This window comes from Dendrobates tinctorius, unplaced genomic scaffold, assembly GCF_039654945.1.
Source record: "Dendrobates tinctorius isolate UK_male_01 unplaced genomic scaffold, ASM3965494v1 ptg000017l, whole genome shotgun sequence".
NCBI classification, from domain to species: Eukaryota; Metazoa; Chordata; class Amphibia; order Anura; family Dendrobatidae; genus Dendrobates; species Dendrobates tinctorius.
The window spans coordinates 2,641,771-2,667,237 of record NW_027361685.1 but is presented as its reverse complement, the minus strand read 5'-3'; the positions used below and the strand labels follow the sequence as shown (position 1 = coordinate 2,667,237).

General features: G+C 44.3%; 2 protein-coding genes across 2 annotated transcripts in view; both read right to left on the bottom strand.

The window, feature by feature from the left end:
• The window catches only part of LOC141082383 (uncharacterized), a 121,381-nt gene that overhangs the window by 69,551 nt on the left and 26,363 nt on the right, over nucleotides 1-25,467 (bottom strand). The gene's annotated exons all lie outside the window — the stretch shown is intronic.
• Nucleotides 9,111-24,229, bottom strand: LOC141082382 (gastrula zinc finger protein XlCGF66.1-like). The gene is made up of 4 exons (XM_073566321.1): nucleotides 24,047-24,229; nucleotides 23,738-23,917; nucleotides 23,062-23,152; nucleotides 9,111-10,005 (listed from the first exon to the last, which is right to left on the bottom strand). Exons 1-4 carry the CDS (start codon nucleotides 24,227-24,229, stop codon nucleotides 9,485-9,487), a joined length of 975 nt encoding a protein of 324 aa, XP_073422422.1. The 3' UTR covers nucleotides 9,111-9,484.

The following is a 25,467-nucleotide window of genomic DNA, read 5'->3' as shown; positions in this document are numbered from 1 at the left end:
AACCTTTTTTATGAGTGTATACACTTCACAACAAACACTTTTCCATATATTTTATTATCCATCACTGTTTTTTAAGCTGCTTTTATCTTTATATTTATGACAAAGTCAGCTTACTCTGAGTCGTTTTCTTTAGAGTGGACCCTCTGGGTCGTGGCACCTAGGGCGAGCTGACCTTGTGAGGAACCACCCCCTATACAGGGAGTGTCAGGGGCAAGACCAAGGGGGTGAGCCACCATGACTGCTGGAACCAGACGGCCGGCTCAAGTAGACACTAAGTGAGAGTGTCTGATGACAAAGGATGTGCAGGAAACAAGGCAAGACATGAATTCAAGGTATCTTAAGGCGAACTCAGGGTAACATCAGGTGCAAAACGTGATAACAGGAAAAACACAGCAAGGTGCGTGCATGGGCACGCCAAGGTCCATGGCATGGTACGTGCCAGGTGGCACGCCTGGGTACAGGCAAGGGCTCGATGGCATCGGACTCCAGACAGCTGGCAACGATCAACAGGATCAGGGCATCAGGCTGCGGACATCATCTCTGGACATCAGGCTGCTGTCGTCAGGCTTACGCTCTCTGGCAGGTACCGGGCATCCGGCAGGCAAAGCAGGGTTCAGGCAAGGAGGCACGACAGAGGTCGAGACAGGGTGCGTGTTAGGGAACACACCAAGGTCCAAGGCAAGGTTCCAGGCAAGGTGTGTGCTAGGGGCACACCAGGGGCAAGGTGCAAGTGTAGGGGACACGCCAAGGTACAAAGTTCAAAGTACAAGACACGGTGCGTGTGTAGGGAACACGCCAGGGTTCAAAGTCTGAGATCCTGCATGTGCAGAAGGGCACGCCAGGGTTCAGGCTAAGGCAAGGGACTGCGCGTGCTAGGAGACATGCCAGGGTTCGGGCTAGGGCCTGTGCGTGCAAGAGGGCATGACAGGGTTCACGCTAGGGCCTATACCTGCAAGAGGGCACGACATGGTTCAGGCTAGAGCCTGTACGTGCAAGAGGGCACGATAGGGTACATGTCAAGACCTGTGCGTACTTTTAGAGTAGCACGGGGAGGTATGCCAAGGAGCAGGCTATGGCCTGCGCGTGCTAAGAAGGCACGCAATGCCCAGTGCAGAGACAGCGTGGGTGCAAGGAAGCACAGAGAGCATAGCTGAGGCACTGGCTAGCTGATCGGACTGAGGCACAGACAGCTGGGCAAGACTGAGGCGAACCCGGCAGAGGCATAACAGGCGACACAGCTGTCACTGGCTGACGAGCACGGCTGATGCACAAGCAGGCGGGCACGGCTGAGGCACAGACAGGAGGCTAGAAAGGCCAGGCGTGTGCAAAGGGCACTCGAAGAAACAAAGCAAAGCAAGAAGCAAGGCAAGGCACAGAACAAGGAGCGGAACATAGGCAGAAGCACAGAGCCGGTCAGAGAGAGTATAGGACTAGCAGCGGAGTGTAGGCCGAAGCCCAGAGCGGGTCAAGGCAGAGCCTTGAGACTAGCCTGGAAATGTGCAAGAGAGCACCATAGGGCAGAGTAAGGAAAACCAGGCAGAGACAGAGAACGTGGAGGTACTACAAGGCTCAGAATAGCAAAGGCCAGACATGGCGAAACAGGCAAAGGCAGAGAACATACGAAGTACTACATGTCCAAGAATAGCAAGGACAAGACATGGCAAAAAACAGGCAAAAGCAGAGAACATAGGAAGGACTATAAGGCAAAGCATAGCAAGAACAAAACATGACGCAAAAGACAACACTAGACAAGGCATGGGACAAGAGGCAGAGAACAAGCAGAGCGTGTGCAGAGACACACAACAGGGCAGAGTGCAGGGGCACAGAATACAGGGAGCGACCGAGCAGACCATGCAGCCATGTAGGGAAGCAACATGATACTCAGGCCCCGACCATAGGAAGGGGCGGTCTGATATAGCACTTCCGGGTCAGGACCGGGGAGGACTTCCGGTTCAGATCCTCCAGGATCATAAAGAGGATCACATGGTCGAGTCCTCCAAGACCATAGAGAGGACCACATGGTAGAGTCCTCCAGGACCATAGAGAGGATAGCTGGGTCAGACTGTGCTGGACCATAGAGAAGGTCACATGGTCAGAGTCTCCAGGAACAGAGAGGATTGCTGGATCAGACTGTGCTGGACCATAGGAAAGGTCACATGGTCAGGGTCTCCAGGATCACAGAGGACAGCTGCAGGCAGAGCAGAGACTGATGGCCACACAGCAACGACGTGCAGCCACGAGGTAAAGCACACATGCGCACTGGCAATGGCAGGCAGCCATGAGATGAGGCGCGCGTGCACACTGCTCCAGGAATCTTGCAGCACAACAGTCATGAGGTGCGTGTGCACGCTGCTCCAGGGATCTTGCAGCATAAGACATAACGGGCATGATAGTTTGGTGCACGTGCACACTGCTCCAGGAGTCATGCGGCATACCAGACATGGCGGGCATGACAGTTCGGTGCGCGTGCACGACAGTTCGGTGCGTGTGCACACTGCTCCAGGGGTCATGCGGCATAACAGCCATGGCGGGCATGACAATATCTTTACCATATCTCTTTTTATTCTCTTTTCTTATCCGTTGCACAGTTGCACTTTCACTGGTCACTTGGTGATGTCACATTTGGCACTTTTCACCTGCATTGTTTTGTTTCCGGACTCACCTCACTATCACTTTACCTGATTGATCGCTACCAGATGGCTCTATGCAGCATTATTCATCTTGGACTTACCAACAGGCATTCATCCTGAACCTCCTGCTTCACTGGGGATGCTAAATGCTCTCCATGGCAACGAGTCCATCCAGCATCATTCCGGTCACTCTCCCTCGGTGACTCCATCCAATCGGAGGTGCCTGGAGGCGGAGTTACCCGGGATAGCGTGTAACGCTGTTTCCTGGATCCTGCACATGACACACCACCCGGGGGCGTCACAGATACAATTACCCACGTGGGGTATACTCGCTCCCTGTGACCTCTGATTGGCATTTGCCCCAGGTCGTTCGGTTTACACCAATAAGCCATCAGGGGTATGTCCCCACCACTATTAGGTGTCACGCCAATAACATGAACCTGGACAGGAAATGGCTGGTATAAGCAATAACCACCGATGTGATTGGCTTACACTCACGCCAACGCTCACATGCTGACACACGCTCACACTCACAAGCTGACACTCACTCTCACATACTATCTATTCCTAACACTGGAGTGGCTTCTAAACTTATGAAGTATATAGTTTGAGGTCTGGGATCTGCCAATATGTGGCTAGTTTTCTGTTTCGGATAACATGACACATAATTTTAGTTTTTTTTTGTCTAGTTTCTCTTGAATGTAGATCAATATTAAAGTCTCCTGATGAGTCGCCTTTGGTGAGGACAATGAAACCCTTAAAAATGAGAGGCTTGAAGAGTGGGTGTGTATACATCACCTCACCCTATATACTGAACTGTGGGGTTCATGTTTTTTCTATTAGTCACCTACTGACTAACCTTCAGGGGGAGAATTATAGGTATAGTTTTACATTTGGAATTAATAAAGTTTAGTTTTATCCTTTTGTCAGCAAATGATAAGAGACAACCCATTTAAGAAAATTCAAATTTGGTTAAAACTATTCCAACACTATGAACATAAAAAAGGCTTCTCCACTATGTGACGTCTCTGATGTTTATTAACAGCTGATTTCCAAGTAAAATATTTCCCATATTAAGAAAATGAAAAAGGCTTCTCCTCTTTGTGACTGCTCTGATGTTTAACAAGAAGCGCTTTCTGGTTAAAACATTTCCCACATTCTGAACATGAAAAAGGCTTCTCCCCTGTGTGAGTTCTTTGGTGTTCATCAAGATTCCATTTCTGGCTGAAACATTTCGCACATTCTGAACAGGAAAATGGCTTCTCCCGTGTGGGTTCTTTGATGGCTATCAAGATCTATTTTCCGTTTAAAACATTTCCCACATTCTGAACATGAATGAATGCAGGGATTGAAGCTTGAGGAAGATAATTTGCATATTCCAGGTGTCTTCTAGGAAAAGCAAAGTCTCCATAAGCAAGAAGATCGATGGGTACAGTCGGGACCAGCTGCTTGGAAAGCATCGCCAAACCAGGGATTGAAGCTTGAGGAAGATAATTTGCATATTCCAGGTGCCTTCTGGGAAAAGTGAAGAGTCTCCCTAAGCAAGAAGATCGTTGGGTACAGTCGGGACCAGCTGCTTGGACAGCATCGCCAAACCAAGGATGGAAGCTTGAGGAAGATAATTTGCATATTCCAGGTGCCTTCTGGGAAAAGCGAAGAGTCTTCCTAAGCAAGAAGATTGTTGGGTACAGTCGGGACCAGCTGCTTGGAAAGCATCGCCAAACCAGGGATTGAAGCTTGAGGAAGATAATTTGCATATTCCAGGTGCCTTCTGGGAAAAGCGAAGAGTCTCCCTAAGCAAGAAGATCGTTGGGTACAGTCGGGACCAGTTGCTTGGAAAGAATCGCCAATTTTTGCCTCTAGGACATTATTGCAAGACAGCTTGGCTGATTGAGTAGATTACACAAGAAGGTTACACACAATAGATTGCACAAGAAGGAAGGCACACAGCAAGTCAGCAGGATCTAGGAGCAACATGGCAGACGTGAAAACCTACATGGTGAACTGCAACATGTGCTACATGTTCACAGATCAACCAGAAGAAGAATCCAACTTCACCTGCCAGAAGTGTAGACTAGTGGCCCTTTTAGAAGAAAAGGTGCGCAGTCTGGAAAAAAGAATTGCAACTTTGAAACTCAAAGAAAATGAAGACTTCCTAGACAGAACAGAAGCATCTCTACTGGTCACAGAAGGTGAAGAAAGTGTCAGAGAACCTCCAAAAGCAGACGAATGGGAGGATGTGACGAAAAGAAGCAAGACCATAGAGACATCACCAACCACTCAACTGACAATCCGATACCAAGGCCTTGTGGAGGACGAAGATGGCACACCTAAGGATGAGGCACCACCAGCAAGCAAAGAAAAGGGCACACAGCAACACCCAGAAGTGACAACAAAAAGTACAGCGAAGAAGAGTGGTAGTGGTGGGAGACTCATTACTGAGAGGCACAGAGGCAGCCATCTGCAGACCGAACATAACTGCAAGAGAAGTATGCTGCCTCCCAGGTGCGAAGATCAAGGATGTGACTGATAGGATACCAAAGCTCATCAGTTCCAGGGGCGTCCACCCATTTCTTCTGATACATGTTGGCACCAATAAATTCATGGACTTCTGTGCGCTGCCAGATAAATTCACCAATCCAGTTTGTGAGAAAGATTAACCGTTTATTTCCCAACGCGTTTCAAAGTGTATAACACTTCTTCTTCAGGGGATGACATATATGATCAGATAGAACTGTCACAGATTATATACAACCAGGATTCAAAAATTGGCGCCAATGATCACGTCATCTAGTACAAATGTCAAAGATGACATGTGATCATTGGCGCCAATTTTTGAATCCTGGTTGTATATAATCTGTGACAGTTCTATCTGATCATATATGTCATCCCCTGAAGAAGTGGTATACACTTTGAAACGCATTGGGAAATAAACGGTTAATCTTTCTCACAAACTGGATTAGTGAATTTATCTGGCAGCGCACAGAAGTCCATGAACTTATTCCATAATCTGAAGCTTTAAGCGGTCGCAGAGCTGACTTTGGACGTGCAGCAAGCAGACTACTGATCCTACATGCCTGAACCTCTCCTGAAAAGGGTGAGTAAATTCTAATTTTTTCTTCTGGATATAACTCGGATAAGACCCTATTGCGCTATTTTGTTCCTTTAGTTTGATCACAATGTTGGCACCAATGACACGGCAAGGAAGGACCTACCGACAATCTGCAGGGACTTTGAAAAGTTGGGGAAGAAAGTAAAGGAACTGGATGCACAGGTAGTTTTTTCTTCTATCCTTCCAGTAGACTGGCATGGCACCAGATGGAACAGGATCCTTGATGCGAACTGGCTAAGACGATGGTGAAGACAACAAGGATTCGGATTCCTGGACCACGGAGTGAATTACCTGTACGACGGACTCCTCACCAGAGACGGACTACACCTCAACAAACTTGGGAAACACACATTCGCCAGAAGACTCACTACACTCACGTTAAACTAGAAGAAGAGGGGACGGGAAGAAAAACGTTAGACACAAACATGAAGCCAGAAATGATACTGATGAATGATGTGAGGTGCGGCAAAGAAGATCCAAGACAACATACTTGGAAGGAAGGTAAGAAAATTTCTAAAACAATCCACAGGGAGGAGATGGAAGAACTAGAAGTAGAAATATCTACAAGTAACTATGACATAGTGGGAATAACCGAGACATGGTTAGATGAAAGCTATGACCGGGCAGTTACCTTACAGGGTTACAGTCTGTTTAGAAAGGATCATAAAAATCGGAGAGGAGGAGGAAGGGTTTGTCTTTATGTAAAGTCTAAAGTCGACTTTGAGGGAGGATATTCGCGAAGGGAATGAGGATGTCGAGTCCATATGGGTCGAAATACATGGAGGGAAAAATAGTAACAAAATTCTCATTGGGGTCTGTTACAAACCCCCAAATATAACAGAAATCATGGAAAGTTTACTACTAAGGCAGATAGATGAAGCTGCAACCCATAATGAGGTCCTTGTTATGGGGGACTTTACCCGGATATTAACTGGGAAACTGAGACCTGCGAAACCCATAAAGGCGACAGGTTTCTGCTAATAGCCAAGAATAATTATCTTTCATAATTGGTTCAGAATCCAACCAGAGGAGCAGCACTTTACACCTAATACTATCTAACAGACCTGACAGAATAACAAATCTGCAGGTTGTTGGGCATCTAGGAAATAGCGACCACAATATTGTACAGTGTCACTTGTCTTTCGCTAGGGGGACATGTCAGGGAGTCACAAAAACACTGAACTTTAGGAAGGCAAAGTCTGACCAGCTTAGAGATGCCCTTAATCTGGTGACTGGGACAATGTCCTCAGAAATAAGAATACAGAAAATAAGTGGGAAATGTTTAAGAATATCCTAAATAGGCACTGTAAGGCCTTTCACACTTCAGTTATTTGCATCAGTTACAATCCGCCAAAAAGGCGGAAAAGCGGATCCGTTCTCAACTGATGTGAACGGATGGCACAGGATCCGTTTTGAGACGGATCCTGAAAAACGCTGGCTGGGGAGAGAGAGAGAGAGAGAGAGAATTTTTTTTTTTGTCCGGCACCTAGACAGAATTTCGGGTTAAATAAGTGTCTGGAGGATCCGCTGGGGAAAAAAACGTTACAAGCTCCGTTTCGAAATCTTTGAGAATGGAAACGGACAGCAACATTATGGCGGATCCTCACAAAAACGGATGCAACGGACAGCAATCCGTCAGGATCCGCCACTAATGATATTCAATGGGGAAAAAAACGGATCCTCAAAAGAAAATTGCGGATCCGTTTTTTTCAAAACCTGGCGGATTGTGACTGATTGTAAAAAACTGAAGTGTGAAACAGGCCTAAGCGGTTTATACCTTGTGGGAATAAAAGGACAAGAAATAGGAAAAACCCAGTGTGGCTAAACAAAGAAGTAAGAGGGGCAATTACCAGTAAAAAGAAATCATTTAAACTACTAAAGCAGGATGGCACAGTTGAAGCTCTAAAACACTATAGGGAGAAAAATACTTTATCTAAAAAACTAATTAAAGCTGCCAAAAAGGAAACAGAGAAGCACATTGCTAAGGAGAGTAAAACTAATCCCAATCTGTATCAACTACATCAATAGTAAAAAAATCAAAAGTGAAAGTGTAGGCCCATTAAAAAATTGTGAGGAAAGAATGGTTGTAGATGACGAGGAAAAAGGTAATATATTAAACACCTTCTTCTCCACGGTATTCAAGGTGGAAAATGAAATGCTAGGTAAAATGCCAAGAGACAAAGAAAACCCTATATTAAGGGTCACTAATCTAACCCAAGAAGAGGTGCGAAACCGGCTAAATAAGATTAAAATAGGGTCCGGATGGCATACACCCACGAGTACTAAGAGAACTAAGTAATATAATAGATAAACCATTATTTCTTATATTTAAGGACTCTATAGCGACGGGGTTTTTCCACAGGACTGGCGGATAGCAAATGTGGTACCAATATTCAAAAAGGGCTCTAAAAGTGAACCTGGAAATTAAAGGCCAGTGAGTCTAACCTCTATTGTTGGTAAAATATTTGAAGGGTTTCTGAGGGATGTTATTCTGGATTATCTCAATGAGAATAACTGTTTAACTCCATATCAACATGGGTTTATGAGGAATCGCTAATGTCAAACCAATCAGTTTTTATGAAGAGGTAAGCTATAGGCTGGACGTGGTATATCTTGATTTTCCAAAGCATTTGATACCGTGCCACACAAGAGGTTGGTACACAGAATGAGAATGCCTTAGTGATAGAAAGCAGAGGGGGGTTATAAATGGTATATTCTCTAACTGGGTTGCTGTGACCAGTGGGGTACCGCAGGGGTCGGTTTTGGGACCTATTCCAATCAACATATTTAGCAACGATCTGGTAGGTTTACACAGTAAAATATCGATATTTGCAGATGATACAAAACTATGTAAAGCCGTCAATACAAGAGAAGATAGTATTCTGCTACAGATGGATCTGGATAAGTTGGAAACTTGGGCCGAAAGGTGGCAGATGCGGTTTAACAATGATAAATGTAAGGTTATACACATGGGAAGAAGGAATCAATATCACCATTACACACTGAACGGTAAACCACTGGGTAAATCTGACATGGAGAAGGACTTGGGGATCCTAGTTAACGATAAACTTACCTGGAGCAGCCAGTGCCAGGCAGCGGCTGCCAAGGCAAACAGGATCATGGGGTGCATTAAAAGAGGTCTGGATACACATGATGAGAGCATTATACTGCCTCTGTACAAATCCCTGGTTAGACCGCACATGGAGTACTGTGTACAGTTTTGGGCACCGGTGCTCAGGAAGGATATAATGGAACTAGAGCGAGTACAAAGGAGGGCATCAAAATTAATAAATGGGATGGGGGAACTACAATACCCAGAGAGATTAGCAAAATTAGGATTATTTAGTCTAGAAAAAAGACGACTGAGGGGTGATCTAATAACAATGTATAAATATATAAGGGGACAATACAAATATCTCGCCAAGGATCTGTTTATACCAAGGAAGGTGACAGTCACAAGGGGGCATTCTCTGCGTCTGGAGGAGAGAAGGTTTTTCCACCAACATAGAAGAGGATTCTTTACTGTTAGGGCAGTGAGAATCTGGAATTCCCTGCCTGAGGAGGTAGTGATGGCAAACTCAGTCGAGGGGTTCAAGAGAGGCTTGGATGTCTTCCTGGAGCGTAACAATATTGTATCTTACAGTTATTAGGTTCTTTAGAAGGACGTAGATCTGGGGATTTATTATGACAGAATTCTATAGACTGAACTGGATGGACTAATGTCTTTTTTCGGCCTTACTAACTATGTTACTACGTAATATGGTTTCTCTCCTATGTGAGTTCGCTGGTGGCCAACAAAATGTGATTTACGTGCAAAACATTTCCCACATTCTGAACATGAAAAAGGTTTCTCCCCTGTGTGAGTTCTCTGGTGACTAATAAGATTCCCTTTGTGGTTAAAACATTTCCCACATTCTGAACAGGAAAACGGCTTCTCCCCTGTGTGAGTTCTCTGGTGGTTAACAAAATGTGATTTATATGCAAAATATCTCCCACATTCTGAACAGGAAAATGGCTTCTTTGATTCAGGAGCAGCTTGTTTTTCATTGCCTCTTTTGTGACTTTGATTTTTCTTAGTAGTCGGTAATGAATCAGAAGATGGGACCTGTTTCATAGGATCAGATGAGAGATCTTTGCTGTGAATGGATGATGATATATCTGGAGTAACAGCATTCACTTCAGTTTTATCTTGTAGGATCTTAATATCATCAGATTTAAAAGTTGAAGATGTCAGCTGTCCCTCTGATCTCCTGGTGCAGTCATCTGTTAAGATGAAAAACATTTTTTTTTAATAAAATATCCTTGAGTTTTATATTTTTGAACATTTCTACTTAAACTGTCCATAAAAATGGCAAGCTATGTAAAAAAGTCTTTATTTATTTACCAAGACAATAACAGTTCACAGTCTAATAGAAAACCTTGTTGGATGAGCCAGTAGTGTGCGGTGTTCAACTGTTTGTACATTCTGCCTCCCAAATATCCAATAAAAAGAAACCAATCAATGTTATGTAGGCGAAAATAATACCAATTCTCCTCTCACAAAAACCAAGTCCCCACTCAGGTCCATCATCTGTCAATGGAAAAACAGAGGTTCCCGCACTATTAGTGGCTCAAAGGCGGCTGAAAAGCAACAGAGTTTCTATAAACCAATCCAGCAAAATCCGCTCTCACTCCGGAGTCTTGCAGTGTGCGCAAACAACATTTAGGATCCCTGTATTTACCAATATTATAGTGAGAAGAACCCACTTAATTTGCGGTGTCTCCTGGAGCACAATCTGGGCACTATGTGCTGGGTAAGAAAATGGCAAATGTGTAATTTTCACTCTCCAACATCCACTGCGTGTTAATTTCCGGAAAATGGCTGTGGAGTCAAAATATTCACTCCTCCTACACACATGGTCAATGTTGTTGGTACCCTTCATTTGATGACAGAAAAACCCACAATGGTCACAGAAATAACTTGAATCTGACAAAAGTAACAATAAATAAAAAATCTATGAAAATTAACAAATGAAAGTCAGACATTGCTTTTCAGCCAGGCTTCCACAGAATTAAAAAAAATAAATAAATAAAACTCATGAAATTGCCTTTACAGAAATTATGGTGCCCTTAACTTAACCACTTCATGACTGCCAACGATAGATAAATGTTGGCGCTTGCGCCGTTTGTCTACTGTTGGCAGTTTTATGCTCATCAGGACCCCCACGTATCTTATAACGATTCCGGCTCACATCGCTTCCTGTGACCCCCGCCCTCATCGACATCTGATTGGTTCAGGTCCTTATGACGTCAGCGTCACACCAGCCAATGAGACAAATCACTAGGAAAGTTTGTTGTAGCAGTGAACTTTCCCGGGTGATCTGTCTCATAAAAACGCTGTTTCTCCTCAGATCTCTGGTCAGTGAGAGATTAGAGGAGAAACAGTGTTACAAGTGCTGCTGGGAACAGCTGTGTCAGTCAGCGATTGTGGTATAAAGTAAAAAACAGATAAGGCAGGTTAGGGTTAGTGCTATAGTTAGGGTTAGTGTTAGGCTAAAGTTAGGGGTAGGGTAAAGAATTAGGCTTTTCTCAATTGTCTCCCCAATAATTTGGTCACATCAGTCATGTCAGAGTTTTCTATTTCCGGGAAAAAAAATGAAAATGAATAAAATGGCCGGTCAGTATTATAGTGCAGAGGAGGCTTATGCACTTTCCTGTTCTGACAGTGAAGAAAGTGCAGTGTCAGATGGCGATGTGGATTTCGAGGGATTTAGCAGCAGCGACAGTGATAGCTCAGAAATGAGCAGTGATTCTGGTCCATCCTCACACACGGACCAGTACAACAAGGAGGACAAATAGCGCTTCTGGAGAAATGTCTCCAACTCAGGGAACAATGCCCAGTACTAGCGCTGTCCCTAGTGCTCGTGAATTGGCGCACACCAATGTCCAAGGGGCTTTGCCTCTTGATGTAGCATTACCCAGATGGGAGGCTTCGGATTCGGCTACTCCATTCATCCCTAATTTTAATGCCATTCCTGATATAAATGTGGAGGTGGAAAATTTTGGACTAATTATATTTATTAGTTGTGACAGATACAGTTGTGGCCAAAAGTATTGACACCCCTGCAATTCTGTCAGATAATACTCAGTTTCTTCCTGAAAATGATTGCAAACACAAATTCTTTGGTATTATCATCTTCATTTAATTTGTCTTAAATGAAAAAACACAAAAAGAATTGTCCTAAAGCCAAATTGGATATACTTCCACACCTAACATAAAAAAGAGGGTGGACAAAAGTATTGGCACTGTTCAAAAAATCATGTGATGCTTCTCTAATTTGTGTAATTAACAGCACCTGTAACTTACCTGTGGCACCTAACAGGTGTTGGCAATAACTAAATCACACTTGCAGCCAGTTGACATGGATTAAAGTTGACTCAACCTCTGTCCTGTGTCCTTGTGTGTACCACATTGAGCATGGAGAAAAGAAAGAAGACCAAAGAACTGTCTGAGGACTTGAGAAACCAAATTGTGAGGAAGCATGAGCAATCTCACGGCTACAAGTCCATCTCCAAAGACCTGAATGTTCCTGTGTCTACCGTGCGCAGTGTCATCAAGAAGTTTAAAGCCCATGGCACTGTGGCTAACCTCCCTAGATGTGGACGGAAAAGAAAAATTGACAAGAGATTTCAACGCAAGATTGTGCGGATGTTGGATAAAGAACCTCGACTAACATCCAAACAAGTTCAAGCTGCCCTGCAGTCCAAGGGTACAACAGTGTCAACCTGTACTATCCGTCGGCGTCTGAATGAAAAGGGACTGTGTTGTGAGTTCATTTTCCCCTTCACTACTGAGGCCCGATGAACTCCCTCTTCTGGTAAGGAAAGGTAGTGAGCCTGATTATCAGCCACCTGAGCCTAATGATGATGACTGGCTGAGTGGAGTTATGGACTGGATATAAGGCTGCCGACGCCCTTCTGCCCTGCGGGTGATTTCTCTGTGGGATCCTTGGAGACCAGTCTGAATTCCTGCTCTTCTAAAGCTAAGTTTTTCTGCTCTGCTTTTTGCATTTGTGCTTTGACTTTGTTTGCTTTGTTTTTCTGGACTTCTGCCATTCCCTGCTGGGGTGAGCTGAATTCCTTTAGCTCTGTCTTCTGAAAATACCTGAGTGCTCATATAGTTTTTGAAGCCTAGCTGCTTCAGGGTCTTTTTCCATATCAGCTGTTGGCTTATGTCTTTGATAGGATTTTGGCAGATTGCAGACAGCAACCTTCCTTTCCTGTCCTGTTTACTTCAGCTTGGGCCCCATCGTTTGCTCAGCCTATCTTTCTATCTGTGTGAGTGTTTTTTCATCTTGCTTCACCATCATTATATGTTGGGGGCTGCCTTTTACTTTGGGGTCTGCTCTGGGGCAGTTTAGATTTCCTTTTCTGTCTTTAGGCTATTTAGCTCTCCGGCTGTGATAGAGGGGTCTAGGGCACTGTAGGAACCCCCCACGGCTACTGCTAGTTGTGTTGATAGGTTCAGGGGTCTGCAATCTGATAGTTGCCAACTTCTCTGGTTTTCTGGACGTAGCTTCTATTTTTGTGTCTGCTTCCTACGGTGACTCATTCATAACAGGACTGTATGGTAGGAGACCCAGGAAGACCCCACTTCTTACCCCGAGACATAAAAAAGCCAGGCTGGAGTTTGCCAAAACTTACCTGAAAAAGGCTAAAACATTTTGGAAGAATGTTCTCTGGTCAGATGAGACAAAAGTAGAGCTTTTTGGGCAAAGGTATCAACATAGAGTTTACAGGAGAAAAAAGAGGCATTCAAAGAAAAAACACGGTCCCTACAGTCAAACATGACGGAGGTTCCCTGATGTTTTGGGGTTGCTTTGCTGCCTCTGGCACTGGGCTGCTTGACTGTGTGCATGGCATTATGAAGTCTGAAGACTACCAACAAATTTTGCAGCATAATGTAGGGCCCAGTGTGAGAAAGCTGGGTCTCCCTCAGAGGTCATGGGTCTGCCAGCAGGACAATGACCCAAAACACACTTCAAAAAGCACTAGAAAATGGTTTGAGAGAAAGCACTGGAGACTTCTAAGGTGGCCAGCAATGAGTCCAGACCTGAATCCCATAGAACACCTGTGGAGAGATCTAAAAATGGCAGTTTGGAGAAGGCACCCTTCAAATATCAGGGACCTGGAGCAGTTTGCCAAAGAAGAATGGTCTAAAATTCCAGCAGAGCATTGTAAGAAACTCATTGATGGTTACCGGAAGCGGTTGGTCGCAGTTATTTGGCTAAAGGTTGTGCAACCAAGTATAATGCTGAGGGTGCCAATACTTTTGTCTGGCCCATTTTTGGAATTGTGTGTGAAATGATCAAAGTTTTGCTTTTTGCTTCATTCTCTTTTGTGTTTTTTCATTTAAGACAAATTAAATGAAGATAATAAAACCAAAGAATTTGTGTTTGCAATCATTTTCAGGAAGAAACTGAGTATTATCTGGCAGAATTGCAGGGGTGTCAATACTTTTGGCCACAACTGTAGCTTGCTAGAGCATATTGTCCTACAAACAATTTTATATGCGTCCCAATTCATCAGCCAGAATCCACGATCCTATTATGCTAGGTCAAATTTATGGACACAAACTAATGTCCTAGAAAAGAAACAGCTTTTCACATTTATGAGGGGAAACACAGCCAACTAAACCCACCAGGATGCCCTACTTATCTGGGGACATCGGGAAAAATGGTTTTGAGCCTTTTTTTTTTTTTTTTTATAAAAAGGCTACAATCTATATGTTGACAACTACTACACCAGCATACCTCTATTTAAAAGTCTGGTTGAACATAACATAGGGGCTTGTGGGACCATTCGCAAAAACCGTCAGGGGTTTCCACAATCATTGGTCAGCAAAAAGTTCCGAAAGGGGCAGTCAGGGGCTTTACACAATGGAGAGCTGCTTGCCCTTAATATTAAGGATAAATAAAATATTTTTATCCTGAGCTCGATCCACACAGATGCCACAAGGGCCACTGCAGACCAACAGGGATCCACTACTCCAAAACCTGTGTCTGTCATTGACTACAACAAATATATGGGGGTGTGGACCTTGCAGATCAGGTTCTACAGTCATACCAGGTGTCAAGAAAATCATATATCTGGTATAAAAAGTTAGTCATGTATTTGTTTCAGGAGGCTACATATAATTCTTTTGTGTTATACAAAAAAGCCAGAAATGCAGATACTTTCCTTGATTATCAGGAAAAGGTCACTGAAAATCTTGTTTTTGACAATGTTGTCTGCCTCCTACGGTGACTCATTCATAACAGAATCACCCGCCACACCGCTGATCCTAGGGTACTCAATAGCAGGAAAGAATTGCAGAAAAAAAAAAAAAAAAAAAGTGTGTATATTTTTTCCTCTATATCTCTGAGGCCGTAGGGGGAATTTTCTTTTTCTCTCAATGGAGATAAAGCAATTGTCTGATCGTGTGGAGCAGCTCGCTGCGGAAGTGCGGGGAATTTCCGCCTACCTTGCTCATTCACATGCTGCTGAACCAAAGATTCCTACACCTGATGTATTTTTTGGGGATCGGTCTAAATTTTTGAATTTCAAAAATAATTGTAAATTATTTTTTGCCTTGAAGCCTAACTCGTCAGGGAGCTCCGCGCAGCAGGTTAAAATTGTCATCTCTTTGCTGCGTGGCGATCCCCAGGATTGGGCGTTTTCTTTGAAACCAGATGATCCTATTCTGACTAATGTGAATGCATTTTTTCAAGCCTTGGGGTTGTCGGTGTGCCTTTAGTGAGGCTCCGGTGTTTTCCACCTCTCCTCAGTCGCATGATGTTCCTGATTATTTGGCGGACTTTTATGATGTATTTAGTGACAATGAGTCTGCGTCTCTGCCTCCACATAGGAGTTATGACTGTGCAATTGAACTGAGCCTGGGGGTGTAAATTTCCCAAGGGTCGGCTCTTCAATTTATCTGTACCCGAGCACGAGGCTATGCGATCCTATATTAAGGAGGCATTGGAGAAGGGTCATATTAGACCATCCTCGTCACCCTTAGGTGCCGGGTTTTTTTTTGTAGCCAAAAAGGATGGATCATTAAGACCTTGTATTAATTATCGTGCCCTCAACAAAATTACTGTTAAATATCAGTATCCGTTACCCCTGATTTCGGATCTATTCTCTAGAGTTAAAGGTGATGGTGGTTTACCAAGCTTGACCTCAGGGGGGCATAAAATCTTATTCGCATTAAGCATGGGGATGAATGGAAGACGGCGTTTAATACTCCGGAGGGACATTTTGAGTACCTGGTGATGCCTTTTGGGCTCACTAATGCCCCTTCTGTCTTCCAGTGCTTCATGAACGATATTTTCCGAGATTTTGTCGATAAATTTTTGATTATCTATCTGGATGATATTTTGATCTTCTCCAAGGATTGGGATTCTCATGTGGAACATATTCGGACTGTGTTCCGGATCTTGAGGGAGAATTCCCTGTATGTCAAAGGATCTAAATGCATTTTTGGAGTACAGAGGATTTCTTTTTTGGGATTTATTTTGTCCCCGTCAACTATCGAAATGGACCCGGCCAAGGTACAGGCCATTTACAATTGGGTTCAGCCCACTTCTTTGAAGGCCCTCCAGAAGTTTTTGGGTTTTGCTAATTTTTATCGGAAATTTATAGCAAAATTTTCTAGTATTGCCAAGCCATTGACTGATTTTACTAAAAAGGGTGCTGATGTGTTAAATTGGTCTCCGGAGGCTGTTTCTTCCTTTCAGGAGCTTAAGCGAATATTCACCTCCGCCCCGGTTTTGCGGCAACCTGATGTCTCACTTCCGTTCCAGGTAGAGGTGGATGCTTCTGAGATTGGTGCAGGAGCTGTTTTGTCCCCAAAGGATCCTGTAACATCTAAAATGAATCCCTGTGCTTTCTTTTCCCGAAAGTTCTCTCCATCTGAACGTAACTATGATGTGGAGAATCGGGAACTGTTGGCCATGAAATGGGCATTTGAGGAGTGGAGACATTGGTTGGAGGGAGCTAAGCATCAAGTCGTGGTCCTCACTGACCACAAGAATTTAATTTACCTAGAGTCGGCTAAGCGCTTGAACCCTAGACAGGCTAGGTGGGCCTTGTTTTTTACACGTTTTGATTTTGTGGTTTCTTTTCTTCCTGGAACTAAGAATGTCAAGGCTGACGCCCTCTCTAGGAGCTTCTTTGCTGATTCTCCTGTGGTGACCAAGCCTGCTACCATCTTAGGCGAAGGGGTAGTTCTTTCTGCCATCTCGCCCGATTTGAGACATGCTCTGGAAGAGTTCCAGGAGGACAAACCTGAGCATTGTCCCAGTGGAAAGTTGTATGTTCCTGACCAGTGGAAGAAGAGAGTGATGTCTGAAGTTCATTGCTCTGCTTTGGCTGGTCATCCAGGTATTTTTGGTACTAGAGATCTGGTGAGTCGGTCCTTTTGGTGGCCCTCCTTGTCTCGTGATGTCAGGAATTTTGTGCAGTCCTGTGGGACGTGCTCCCGGTCTAAATCGTGTTCTCGCTCTAGTGGGTTGTTGATGCCTTTGCCTGTCCCCAAGAGGCCATGGACCCATATTTCAGTGGATTTCATCTCTGATATGCCTGTCTCTCAAAGAATGACTGTTATTTGGGTGATTTGTGATAGGTTCTCTAAGATGGTTCATCTTGTACCACTCCCTAAGTTGCCGTCTTCCTCTGAGTTGGTGCCCCTGTTTTTTCAACAGGTGGTTCGCTTGCACGGGATTCCTGAGAACATTGTATCTGACAGAGGAGTTCAGTTTGTGTCTAGATTTTGGAGAACTTTCTGTTCCAAGCTGGGAATTCAGTTGTCCTTCTCCTCTGCTTTTCACCCTCAGACCAATGGGCAGACAGAGAGAACAAACCAGACCTTGGAGTCATATTTGAGATGCTTTATTTCCGCTGATCAGGATGATTGGGTTTCATTTTTGCCCTTGGCCGAATTTGCTTTAAATAATAGAGCTAGTTCTGCCACTTTGATGTCACCTTTTTTTTGTAACTTTGGGTTTCATCCTCGATTCTCTTCAGGGCAGGTGGAGCCCTCTGCCTGCCCAGGTGTTGACACTGTGGTGGAGAGAATGCACCAGATCTGGGACCAAGTGGTAGATAAGTTATCTCTCTCCCAGGAAAAGGCCCAGCGGTTTTCCAACCGACATAGGACCATTGGTCCCCAGTTTAAGGTTGGTGATATGGTGTGGTTATCATCAAAAAATATTGCTATGAAGGTGGCTTCTCCTAAGTTTAAGCCTAGATTTATTGGACCTTACAAGATTTTGGAGATTATTAATCCGGTCTCTTTTCGTTTGGCTCTTCCTGTCACATTTAAAATCCATAATGTGTTTCATAAGTCCTTGTTGAAGAGGTTTGTTCAACCTGTTGTTCCGGGGGTGGCACCTCCAGACCCTGTATTGGTTGAAGGTAACATGGAATATGAGGTAGAGAAAGTACTGGATTCCCGTCTGGCTAGACGGAGACTCCAGTATTTGGTTAAGTGGAAGGGTTATGGTCAGGAGGATAATTCCTGGGTCTCTGCCTCTGATATTCATGCCAAAAGATTGGTGCGTGCCTTTCATCGGGCTCACCCTGATCGCCCTGGTGGCGTGGTTGAGGGTTCGGTGACCCTTCCTCAAGGGGGAGGTACTGTTGTGAGTTCATTTTCCCCTTCACTACTGAGGCCCGATGAACTCCCTCTTCTGGTAAGGAAAGGTAGTGAGCCTGATTATCAGCCACCTGAGCCTAATGATGATGACTGGCTGAGTGGAGTTACGGACTGGATATAAGGCTGCCGACGCCCTTCTGCCCTGCGGGTGATTTCTCTGTGGGATCCTTGGAGACCAGTCTGAATTCCTGCTCTTCTAAAGCTAAGTTTTTCTGCTCTGCTTTTTGCATTTGTGCTTTGACTTTGTTTGCTTTGTTTTTCTGGACTTCTGCCATTCCCTGCTGGGGTGAGCTGAATTCCTTTAGCTCTGTCTTCTGAAAATACCTGAGTGCTCATATAGTTTTTGAAGCCTAGCTGCTTCAGGGTCTTTTTCCATATCAGCTGTTGGCTTATGTCTTTGACAGGGTTTTGGCAGATTGCAGACAGCAACCTTCCTTTCCTGTCCTGTTTAGTTTAGCTTGGGCCCCATCGTTTGCTCAGCCTATCTTTCTATCTGTGTGAGTGTTTTTTCATCTTGCTTCACCGTAATTATATGTTGGGGGCTGCCTTTTACTTTGGGGTCTGCTCTGGGGCAGTTTAGATTTCCTTTTCTGTCTTTAGGCTATTTAGCTCTCCGGCTGTGATCAAGGGGTCTAGGGCACCGTAGGAACCCCCCACGGCTACTGCTAGTTGTGTTGATAGGTTCAGAGGTCTGCAATCTGATAGTTGCCAACTTCTCTGGTTTTCTGGACGTAGCTTCTATTTTTGTGTCTGCCTCCTACGGTGACTCATTCATAACAGGACTGTATGGTAGGAGACCAAGGAAGACCCCACTTCTTACCCCGAGACATAAAAAAGCCAGGCTGGAGTTTGCCAAAACTTACCCGAAAAAGGCTAAAACATTTTGGAAGAATGTTCTCTGGTCAGATGAGACAAAAGTAGAGCTTTTTGGGCAAAGGTATCAACATAGAGTTTACAGGAGAAAAAAGAGGCATTCAAAGAAAAAAACACGGTCCCTACAGTCAAACATGGCAGAGGTTCCCTGATGTTTTGGGGTTGCTTTGCTGCCTCTGGCACTGGGCTGCTTGACTGTGTGCATGGCATTATGAAGTCTGAAGACTACCAACAAATTTTGCAGCATAATGTAGGGCCCAGTGTGAGAAAGCTGGGTCTCCCTCAGAGGTCATGGGTCTGCCAGCAGGACAATGACCCAAAACACACTTCAAAAAGCACTAGAAAATGGTTTGAGAGAAAGCACTGGAGACTTCTAAGGTGGCCAGCAATGAGTCCAGACCTGAATCCCATAGAACACCTGTGGAGAGATCTAAAAATGGCAGTTTGGAGAAGGCACCCTTCAAATATCAGGGACCTGGAGCAGTTTGCCAAAGAAGAATGGTCTAAAATTCCAGCAGTATTGTAAGAAACTCATTGATGGTTACCGGAAGTGGTTGGTCGCAGTTATTTTGGCTAAAGGTTGTGCAACCAAGTATAATGCTGAGGGTGCCAATACTTTTGTCTGGCCCATTTTTGGAGTTGTGTGTGAAATGATCAAAGTTTTGCTTTTTGCTTCATTCTCTTTTGTGTTTTTTCATTTAAGACAAATTAAATGAAGATAATAATACCAAAGAATTTGTGTTTGCAATCATTTTCAGGAAGAAACTGAGTATTATCTGACAGAATTGCAGGGGTGTCAATACTTTTGGCCACAACTGTAGCTTGCTAGAGCATATTGTCCTACAAACAATTTTATATGCGTCCCAATTTATCAGCCAGAATCCACGATCCTATTATGCTAGGTCAAATTTATGGACACAAACTAATGTCCTAGAAAAGAAACAGCTTTTCACATTTATGAGGGGAAACACAGCCAACTAAACCCACCAGGATGCCCTACTTATCTGGGGACATCTGGAAAAATGGTTTTGAGCCTTTTTTTTTTTTTTTACAAAAAGGCTACAATCTGTATGTTGACAACTACTACACCAGCATACCCCTATTTAAAAGTCTGGTTGAACATAACATAGGGGCTTGTGGGACCATTCGCAAAAACCGTCAGGGGTTTCCACAATCATTGGTCAAAGAACATTTCCGAATGGGGCAGTCAGGGGCTTTACACAATGGAGAGCTGCTTGCCCTTAATATTAAGGATAAATAAAATATTTTTATCCTGAGCTCGATCCACACAGATGCCACAAGGGCCACTGCAGACCAACAGGGATCCACTACTCCAAAACCTGTGTCTGTCATTGACTACAACAAATATATGGGGGTGTGGACCTTGCAGATCAGGTTCTACAGCCATACCAGGTATCAGACAAATCATATCTCTGGTATAAAAAGTTAGTCATGTATTTGTTTCAGGTGGCCACATATAATTCTTTTGTGTTATACAAAAAAGCCGGAAATGCAGATACTTTCCTTGATTATCAGGAAAAGGTCACTGAAAATCTTGTTTTTGACAATGTTGTCCCCGCCAATCCTTTAGAATGTGAAGAGGTGAGAAGACTCACTGAGCGACATTTTATTGCACTCATCCCAGTAACTGAAACAAGAAAGAACCCCCAGAGAAGATGTCGTGTATGTTCCTAGAGAGGAATGAGGCATGATCCCCGCTATTATTACCCACAATGCCCATCACTGCCAGCCTTATGCCTCCATGACGGCTTTACAATCTTCCACACAGAACCACGTTGTTGAACTGTTTTGACATTCAAGCATTTGGTTTATTTAGTGACAGACACATTTGAGTAGAGCTGACTTAATTTCCGGGGGTAGGTGGGGGGAGGTCTCCAGAGACACAAGCTGGGCACAATATATTGGGCACTACAATGACATTTTTGCAATTTTTGCTCTGAAACTACAAGTTTCTGGAAATCATCCATGTAGTGAAACTGGTCACTATATCCATAGATGAATTCCCAGAGGGGTGTCACTTCCAAAATGGGGTCACTTCAGGGGGGATTCTGTTGTTCTGGCACTTAGCAGCTCTCCAAAGTGCCACAACAGCAGAATCCCCCCTGAAGTGACCCATTTTGGAAATGACACCCCTCTGCGAATTCATCTATGGGTGTAGTGACCATTTACCTATCTACCTATTTTCCAATGTAAAATCTGGGGTTAAAACAACATTTTAGTCGTAAAAATATACCATATTTTTCTGACTATAAGACGCACTTTTTCCCAAGAAATTTTGGGGGGAAATGGGGGTGCGTCTTATAGTCGGAATATACTTACAAATGATGCTGCGGCGGTGGTGCTATGTGGAGGGCTCCGCCAGCATTTTGTCAAAGCCCGGAGACCCCCGCAGTTCCATTGCTGTGATGCAGTGGTCTCCACAAAAATGGCCGCTGTGGGCGGCGCATGCTCAGATTCAGATCTTGGCCACGTGGTGGTGTATAGGAATGCAATATAGCGAATTATAGGGAGAGAATAGCTAATTTCTGGATATAAAGTACTGTACCATTAAATGGCCTTGGCACCCCGACGTGCGTTTCGTGTTTAGCTTTTTCCAAGGGGCTCTCCAAATGTGACATGGCAACCGCTAATTATTCCAGTATATTTTACATTCAAAAAGTGAAATGGCACGCCTTCCTTCCGAACCCTGCCGTGCGCCCAAACAGTATATTTCCCCGACATACGGGGTATCGGCATGCTCAGGAGAAATTGGAAAACAAAATGTATCATCCATTTTCTCCTGTTACGCTTGCAAAAGTAAAAAAAAAAATAGGTGTAAAGGAAAATTTTTATTATAGAAAAGAAAATGTTTATTTTTTCCTTCCACATTCCATTCATTCCTGTGAAGCAACTGAAGGGTTAATAAACTTCTTGAATGTGGTTTTGAGCACCTGGAGGGGTGCAGTTTTTACAATGGTGTCACTTTTGGGTATTTTCGGTCATATTGACCCCCAAACTCACTTCAAATGTGAGGTGGTCCCTAAAAAAATGGTTTTGTAAATTTTGTTGTAAAAATGAGAAATCGCTGTTTAACTTTTAACCCTTATAACTTCCTAACAAAAAAAATTGATACAGATGCTACTGTGCAGGCGCCGCCATCGCCGATGATATTTTGCTGGATGTAATTTCTTTCTAAGCCTCACAATAGCCACAATATTATAGGCATTATCACCAATAATATCAATGCTATTATATGCATTATGTAATAATGGGGGCAGGTCAGTGAGGGGTCAGCGACCTGTCATAAGCCAATACAGATGAATATGTAATCAGATCACCACATAAAGCCCCGCCCACAGCCCCACCCACAGCCCCGCCCCAGAGCACGAGAATCTCATTAACTGAAAACTACAAATACAGATTACACAACAGTAAACCAGAGTTGCCCTCATTTATGGTGGACCATTGGAGCTACTATGGATCCTGAGCAGAAGATTAGAGAAAATAATATTGCTCCCCATTTCAGGAGAGATTGTGCAGTAATCTGAATTCCTTAGGATCAGAAACAATGTAATTGGTTGTAAGTTCTATAGAAAAGGACTTTCAATGCCCAAAGTCATGTGAACAGTTTTGGGTGGAGGAGAATGTTGTGGTCTAGAGGCAAAATGGTGATCATGGTAATACGGCCGGACTACACCACCGATAAAGCAGCCACAGCCGGTGACTGAGAGGAATCTGTGACTTCTCTGCATTCAGTGGTTACTACTCACCTGGGTAGTCATATGTGAGAATCTCCTCTTTACACCACTCATCACCCCTCACATATGTCTCTGTAGTATTAATATGGGTCAGATCTTCACCCTGAAACAAATATTGTAAAAGTCACCGACAGATGGAGAAGTCCCATCTATGATCAGCTCTAATCCTGCCATCTCCACCGCTCTCATTACACAAGTATAAAACATATAATACTGGTGGATAAAACAAGACTGAGCACAAGACCTTCACAGCCGTCTACACATCATAGGGGAGATCTCCTGACACCTTCTCTCCATCTACCTGATGATCCTGAGGAGCACTGGGATCTTCTTGGTTACAGTCCTGTGGAAGAAGAGGACGGGGACATCTCTCTGGTGTTGTCCTCTTACTGGATAGATCTGGAGGAAACACATACAGGGACTGAATTCATTCTCTACATACAGATAATTATAGGCCGTGTGTATTTAGTCCTGTCTATTACCTGGTGATGTGAGGGGCTGAGGAACCTCCATTATGACGTTCTTGTACAGATCTCTGTGTCCTTCTAAATACTCCCACTCCTCCATGGAGAAATAGACAGCAACATCCTGACACCTTATAGGAACCTGACACATACAATGATACCGTCATCCCCCGATCCCTTCATAGTGTTACTGTATAATGTCCCAGCATTCCCAGCAGTGTCACCTCTCCAGTCAGCAGCTCAATCATCTTGTAGATGAGTTCTAGGATCTTCTGGTCATTGATGTCCTCATGGATCAGGGGGTGAGGTGGAGGCCCCGTGATTGGGCTCAGGGGTCTTCCCCATCCCTCAGACACAGGGTCCTGACAGCGATCACTAGAGGTCTTCTTCACCACTGTGTAATCCTGGTTATGGAGAGACACATTAATAAATCTCACTACAGACATTTCCAGAGTCCTCACCTCTCCAGTTCTGTCCATCTGTTATTCCCATAGATAAGAATGATGTAATATGACGACATCAGAATCTCTCACCTCTCCAGTGAGACGGAAGAGGATCTCTAGGGTGAGGTGTAACATCCTCTCCGCCATCTTGTCTCTGTCCATATCCATCCTTGATGGGTAAATCAGGAAAATTCTCTTCTGTAGAAGATCTTCACTGAATAGGATCCGATATTGTAGAGACCTGAATGAGAAGAAGATGATCCGATGTAACATCATAAGAATCCTGTGTGATAATACAATTACTGGAGACAATAAGGGAAACATATGAGGAGATTTATTATTTTACATATATGTCTCTGTAGTATTAATATGGGTCAGATCTTCACCCTGAAACAAATATTGTAAAAGTCACAGACAGATGGAGAAGTCCCATCTATGATCAGCTCTAATCCTGCCATCTCCACCGCTCTCATTACACAAGTATAAAACACTAGCTGAAGAGCCCAGCGCTGCCCGGACATAGTAACTAAGTACAGTTAGTTATAACAAATTATAACGATTATATCTATCTCTACATATAAAGCTGAGTGTATAGCCCCGCCCACTCCGCATAGCCACATTCACGTTAATATCCCACATCATCCCATCAGCCAGAGCCACCAGACTACTACCACTAATATCCCACATCATCCCATCAGCCAGAACCACCGGACTACTACCCCTAGTATCCCACATCATCCCGTCAGCCAGAGCCACCGGACTACTACCCCTAATATCACACATCATCCCATCACCCAGAGCCATCGGACTAATACCCCTAATATCCCACATCATCCCATCAGCCAGAGCCAACGGACTACTACCACTAATATCCCACATCATCCCATCAGCCAGTGCCATCGGACTACTACCCCTAATATCCCACATCATCCCATCACCCAGAGCCATCGGACTACTCCCTCTAATATCCCACATCATCCCATCACCCAGAGCCATCGGACTACTACCCCTAATATCCCACATCATCCCATCAGCCAGAGCCAACGGACTACTACCCCTAATATCCCACATCATCCCATCACCCAGAGCCATCGGACTACTACCCCTAATATCCCACATCATCCCATCAGCCAGAGCCATCGGACTACTACCCCTAATATCCCACATCATCCCATCACCCAGAGCCATCGGACTACTCCCTCTAATATCCCACATCATCCCATCACCCAGAGCCATCGGACTACTACCCCTAATATCCCACATCATCCCATCACCCAGAGCCATCGGACTACTCCCTCTAATATCCCACATCATCCCATCACCCAGAGCCACTGGACTACTACCCCTAATATCCCACATCATCCCATCAGCCAGAGCCACCGGACTACTACCCCTAATATCCCACATCATCCCCTCAGCCAGAGCCACCGGACTACTACCCCTAATATCCCACATCATCCCATCAGCCAGAGCCAACGGACTACTACCCCTAATATCCCACATCATCCCAT

Excerpts from the sequence above, each read along its gene's own strand:
- LOC141082382 (XM_073566321.1), bottom strand. The coding sequence starts at position 24,229 with ATGTTACATCGGATCATCTTCTTCTCATTCAGGTCTCTACAATATCGG. Across the intron at positions 23,153-23,737 it reads TTGAGCTGCTGACTGGAGAG|GGTGAAGATCTGACCCATAT; the intron begins GTGACACTGCTG and ends TATTTGTTTCAG. Across the intron at positions 10,006-23,061 it reads TCTCACATATGACTACCCAG|ATGACTGCACCAGGAGATCA; the intron begins GTGAGTAGTAAC and ends TCATCTTAACAG.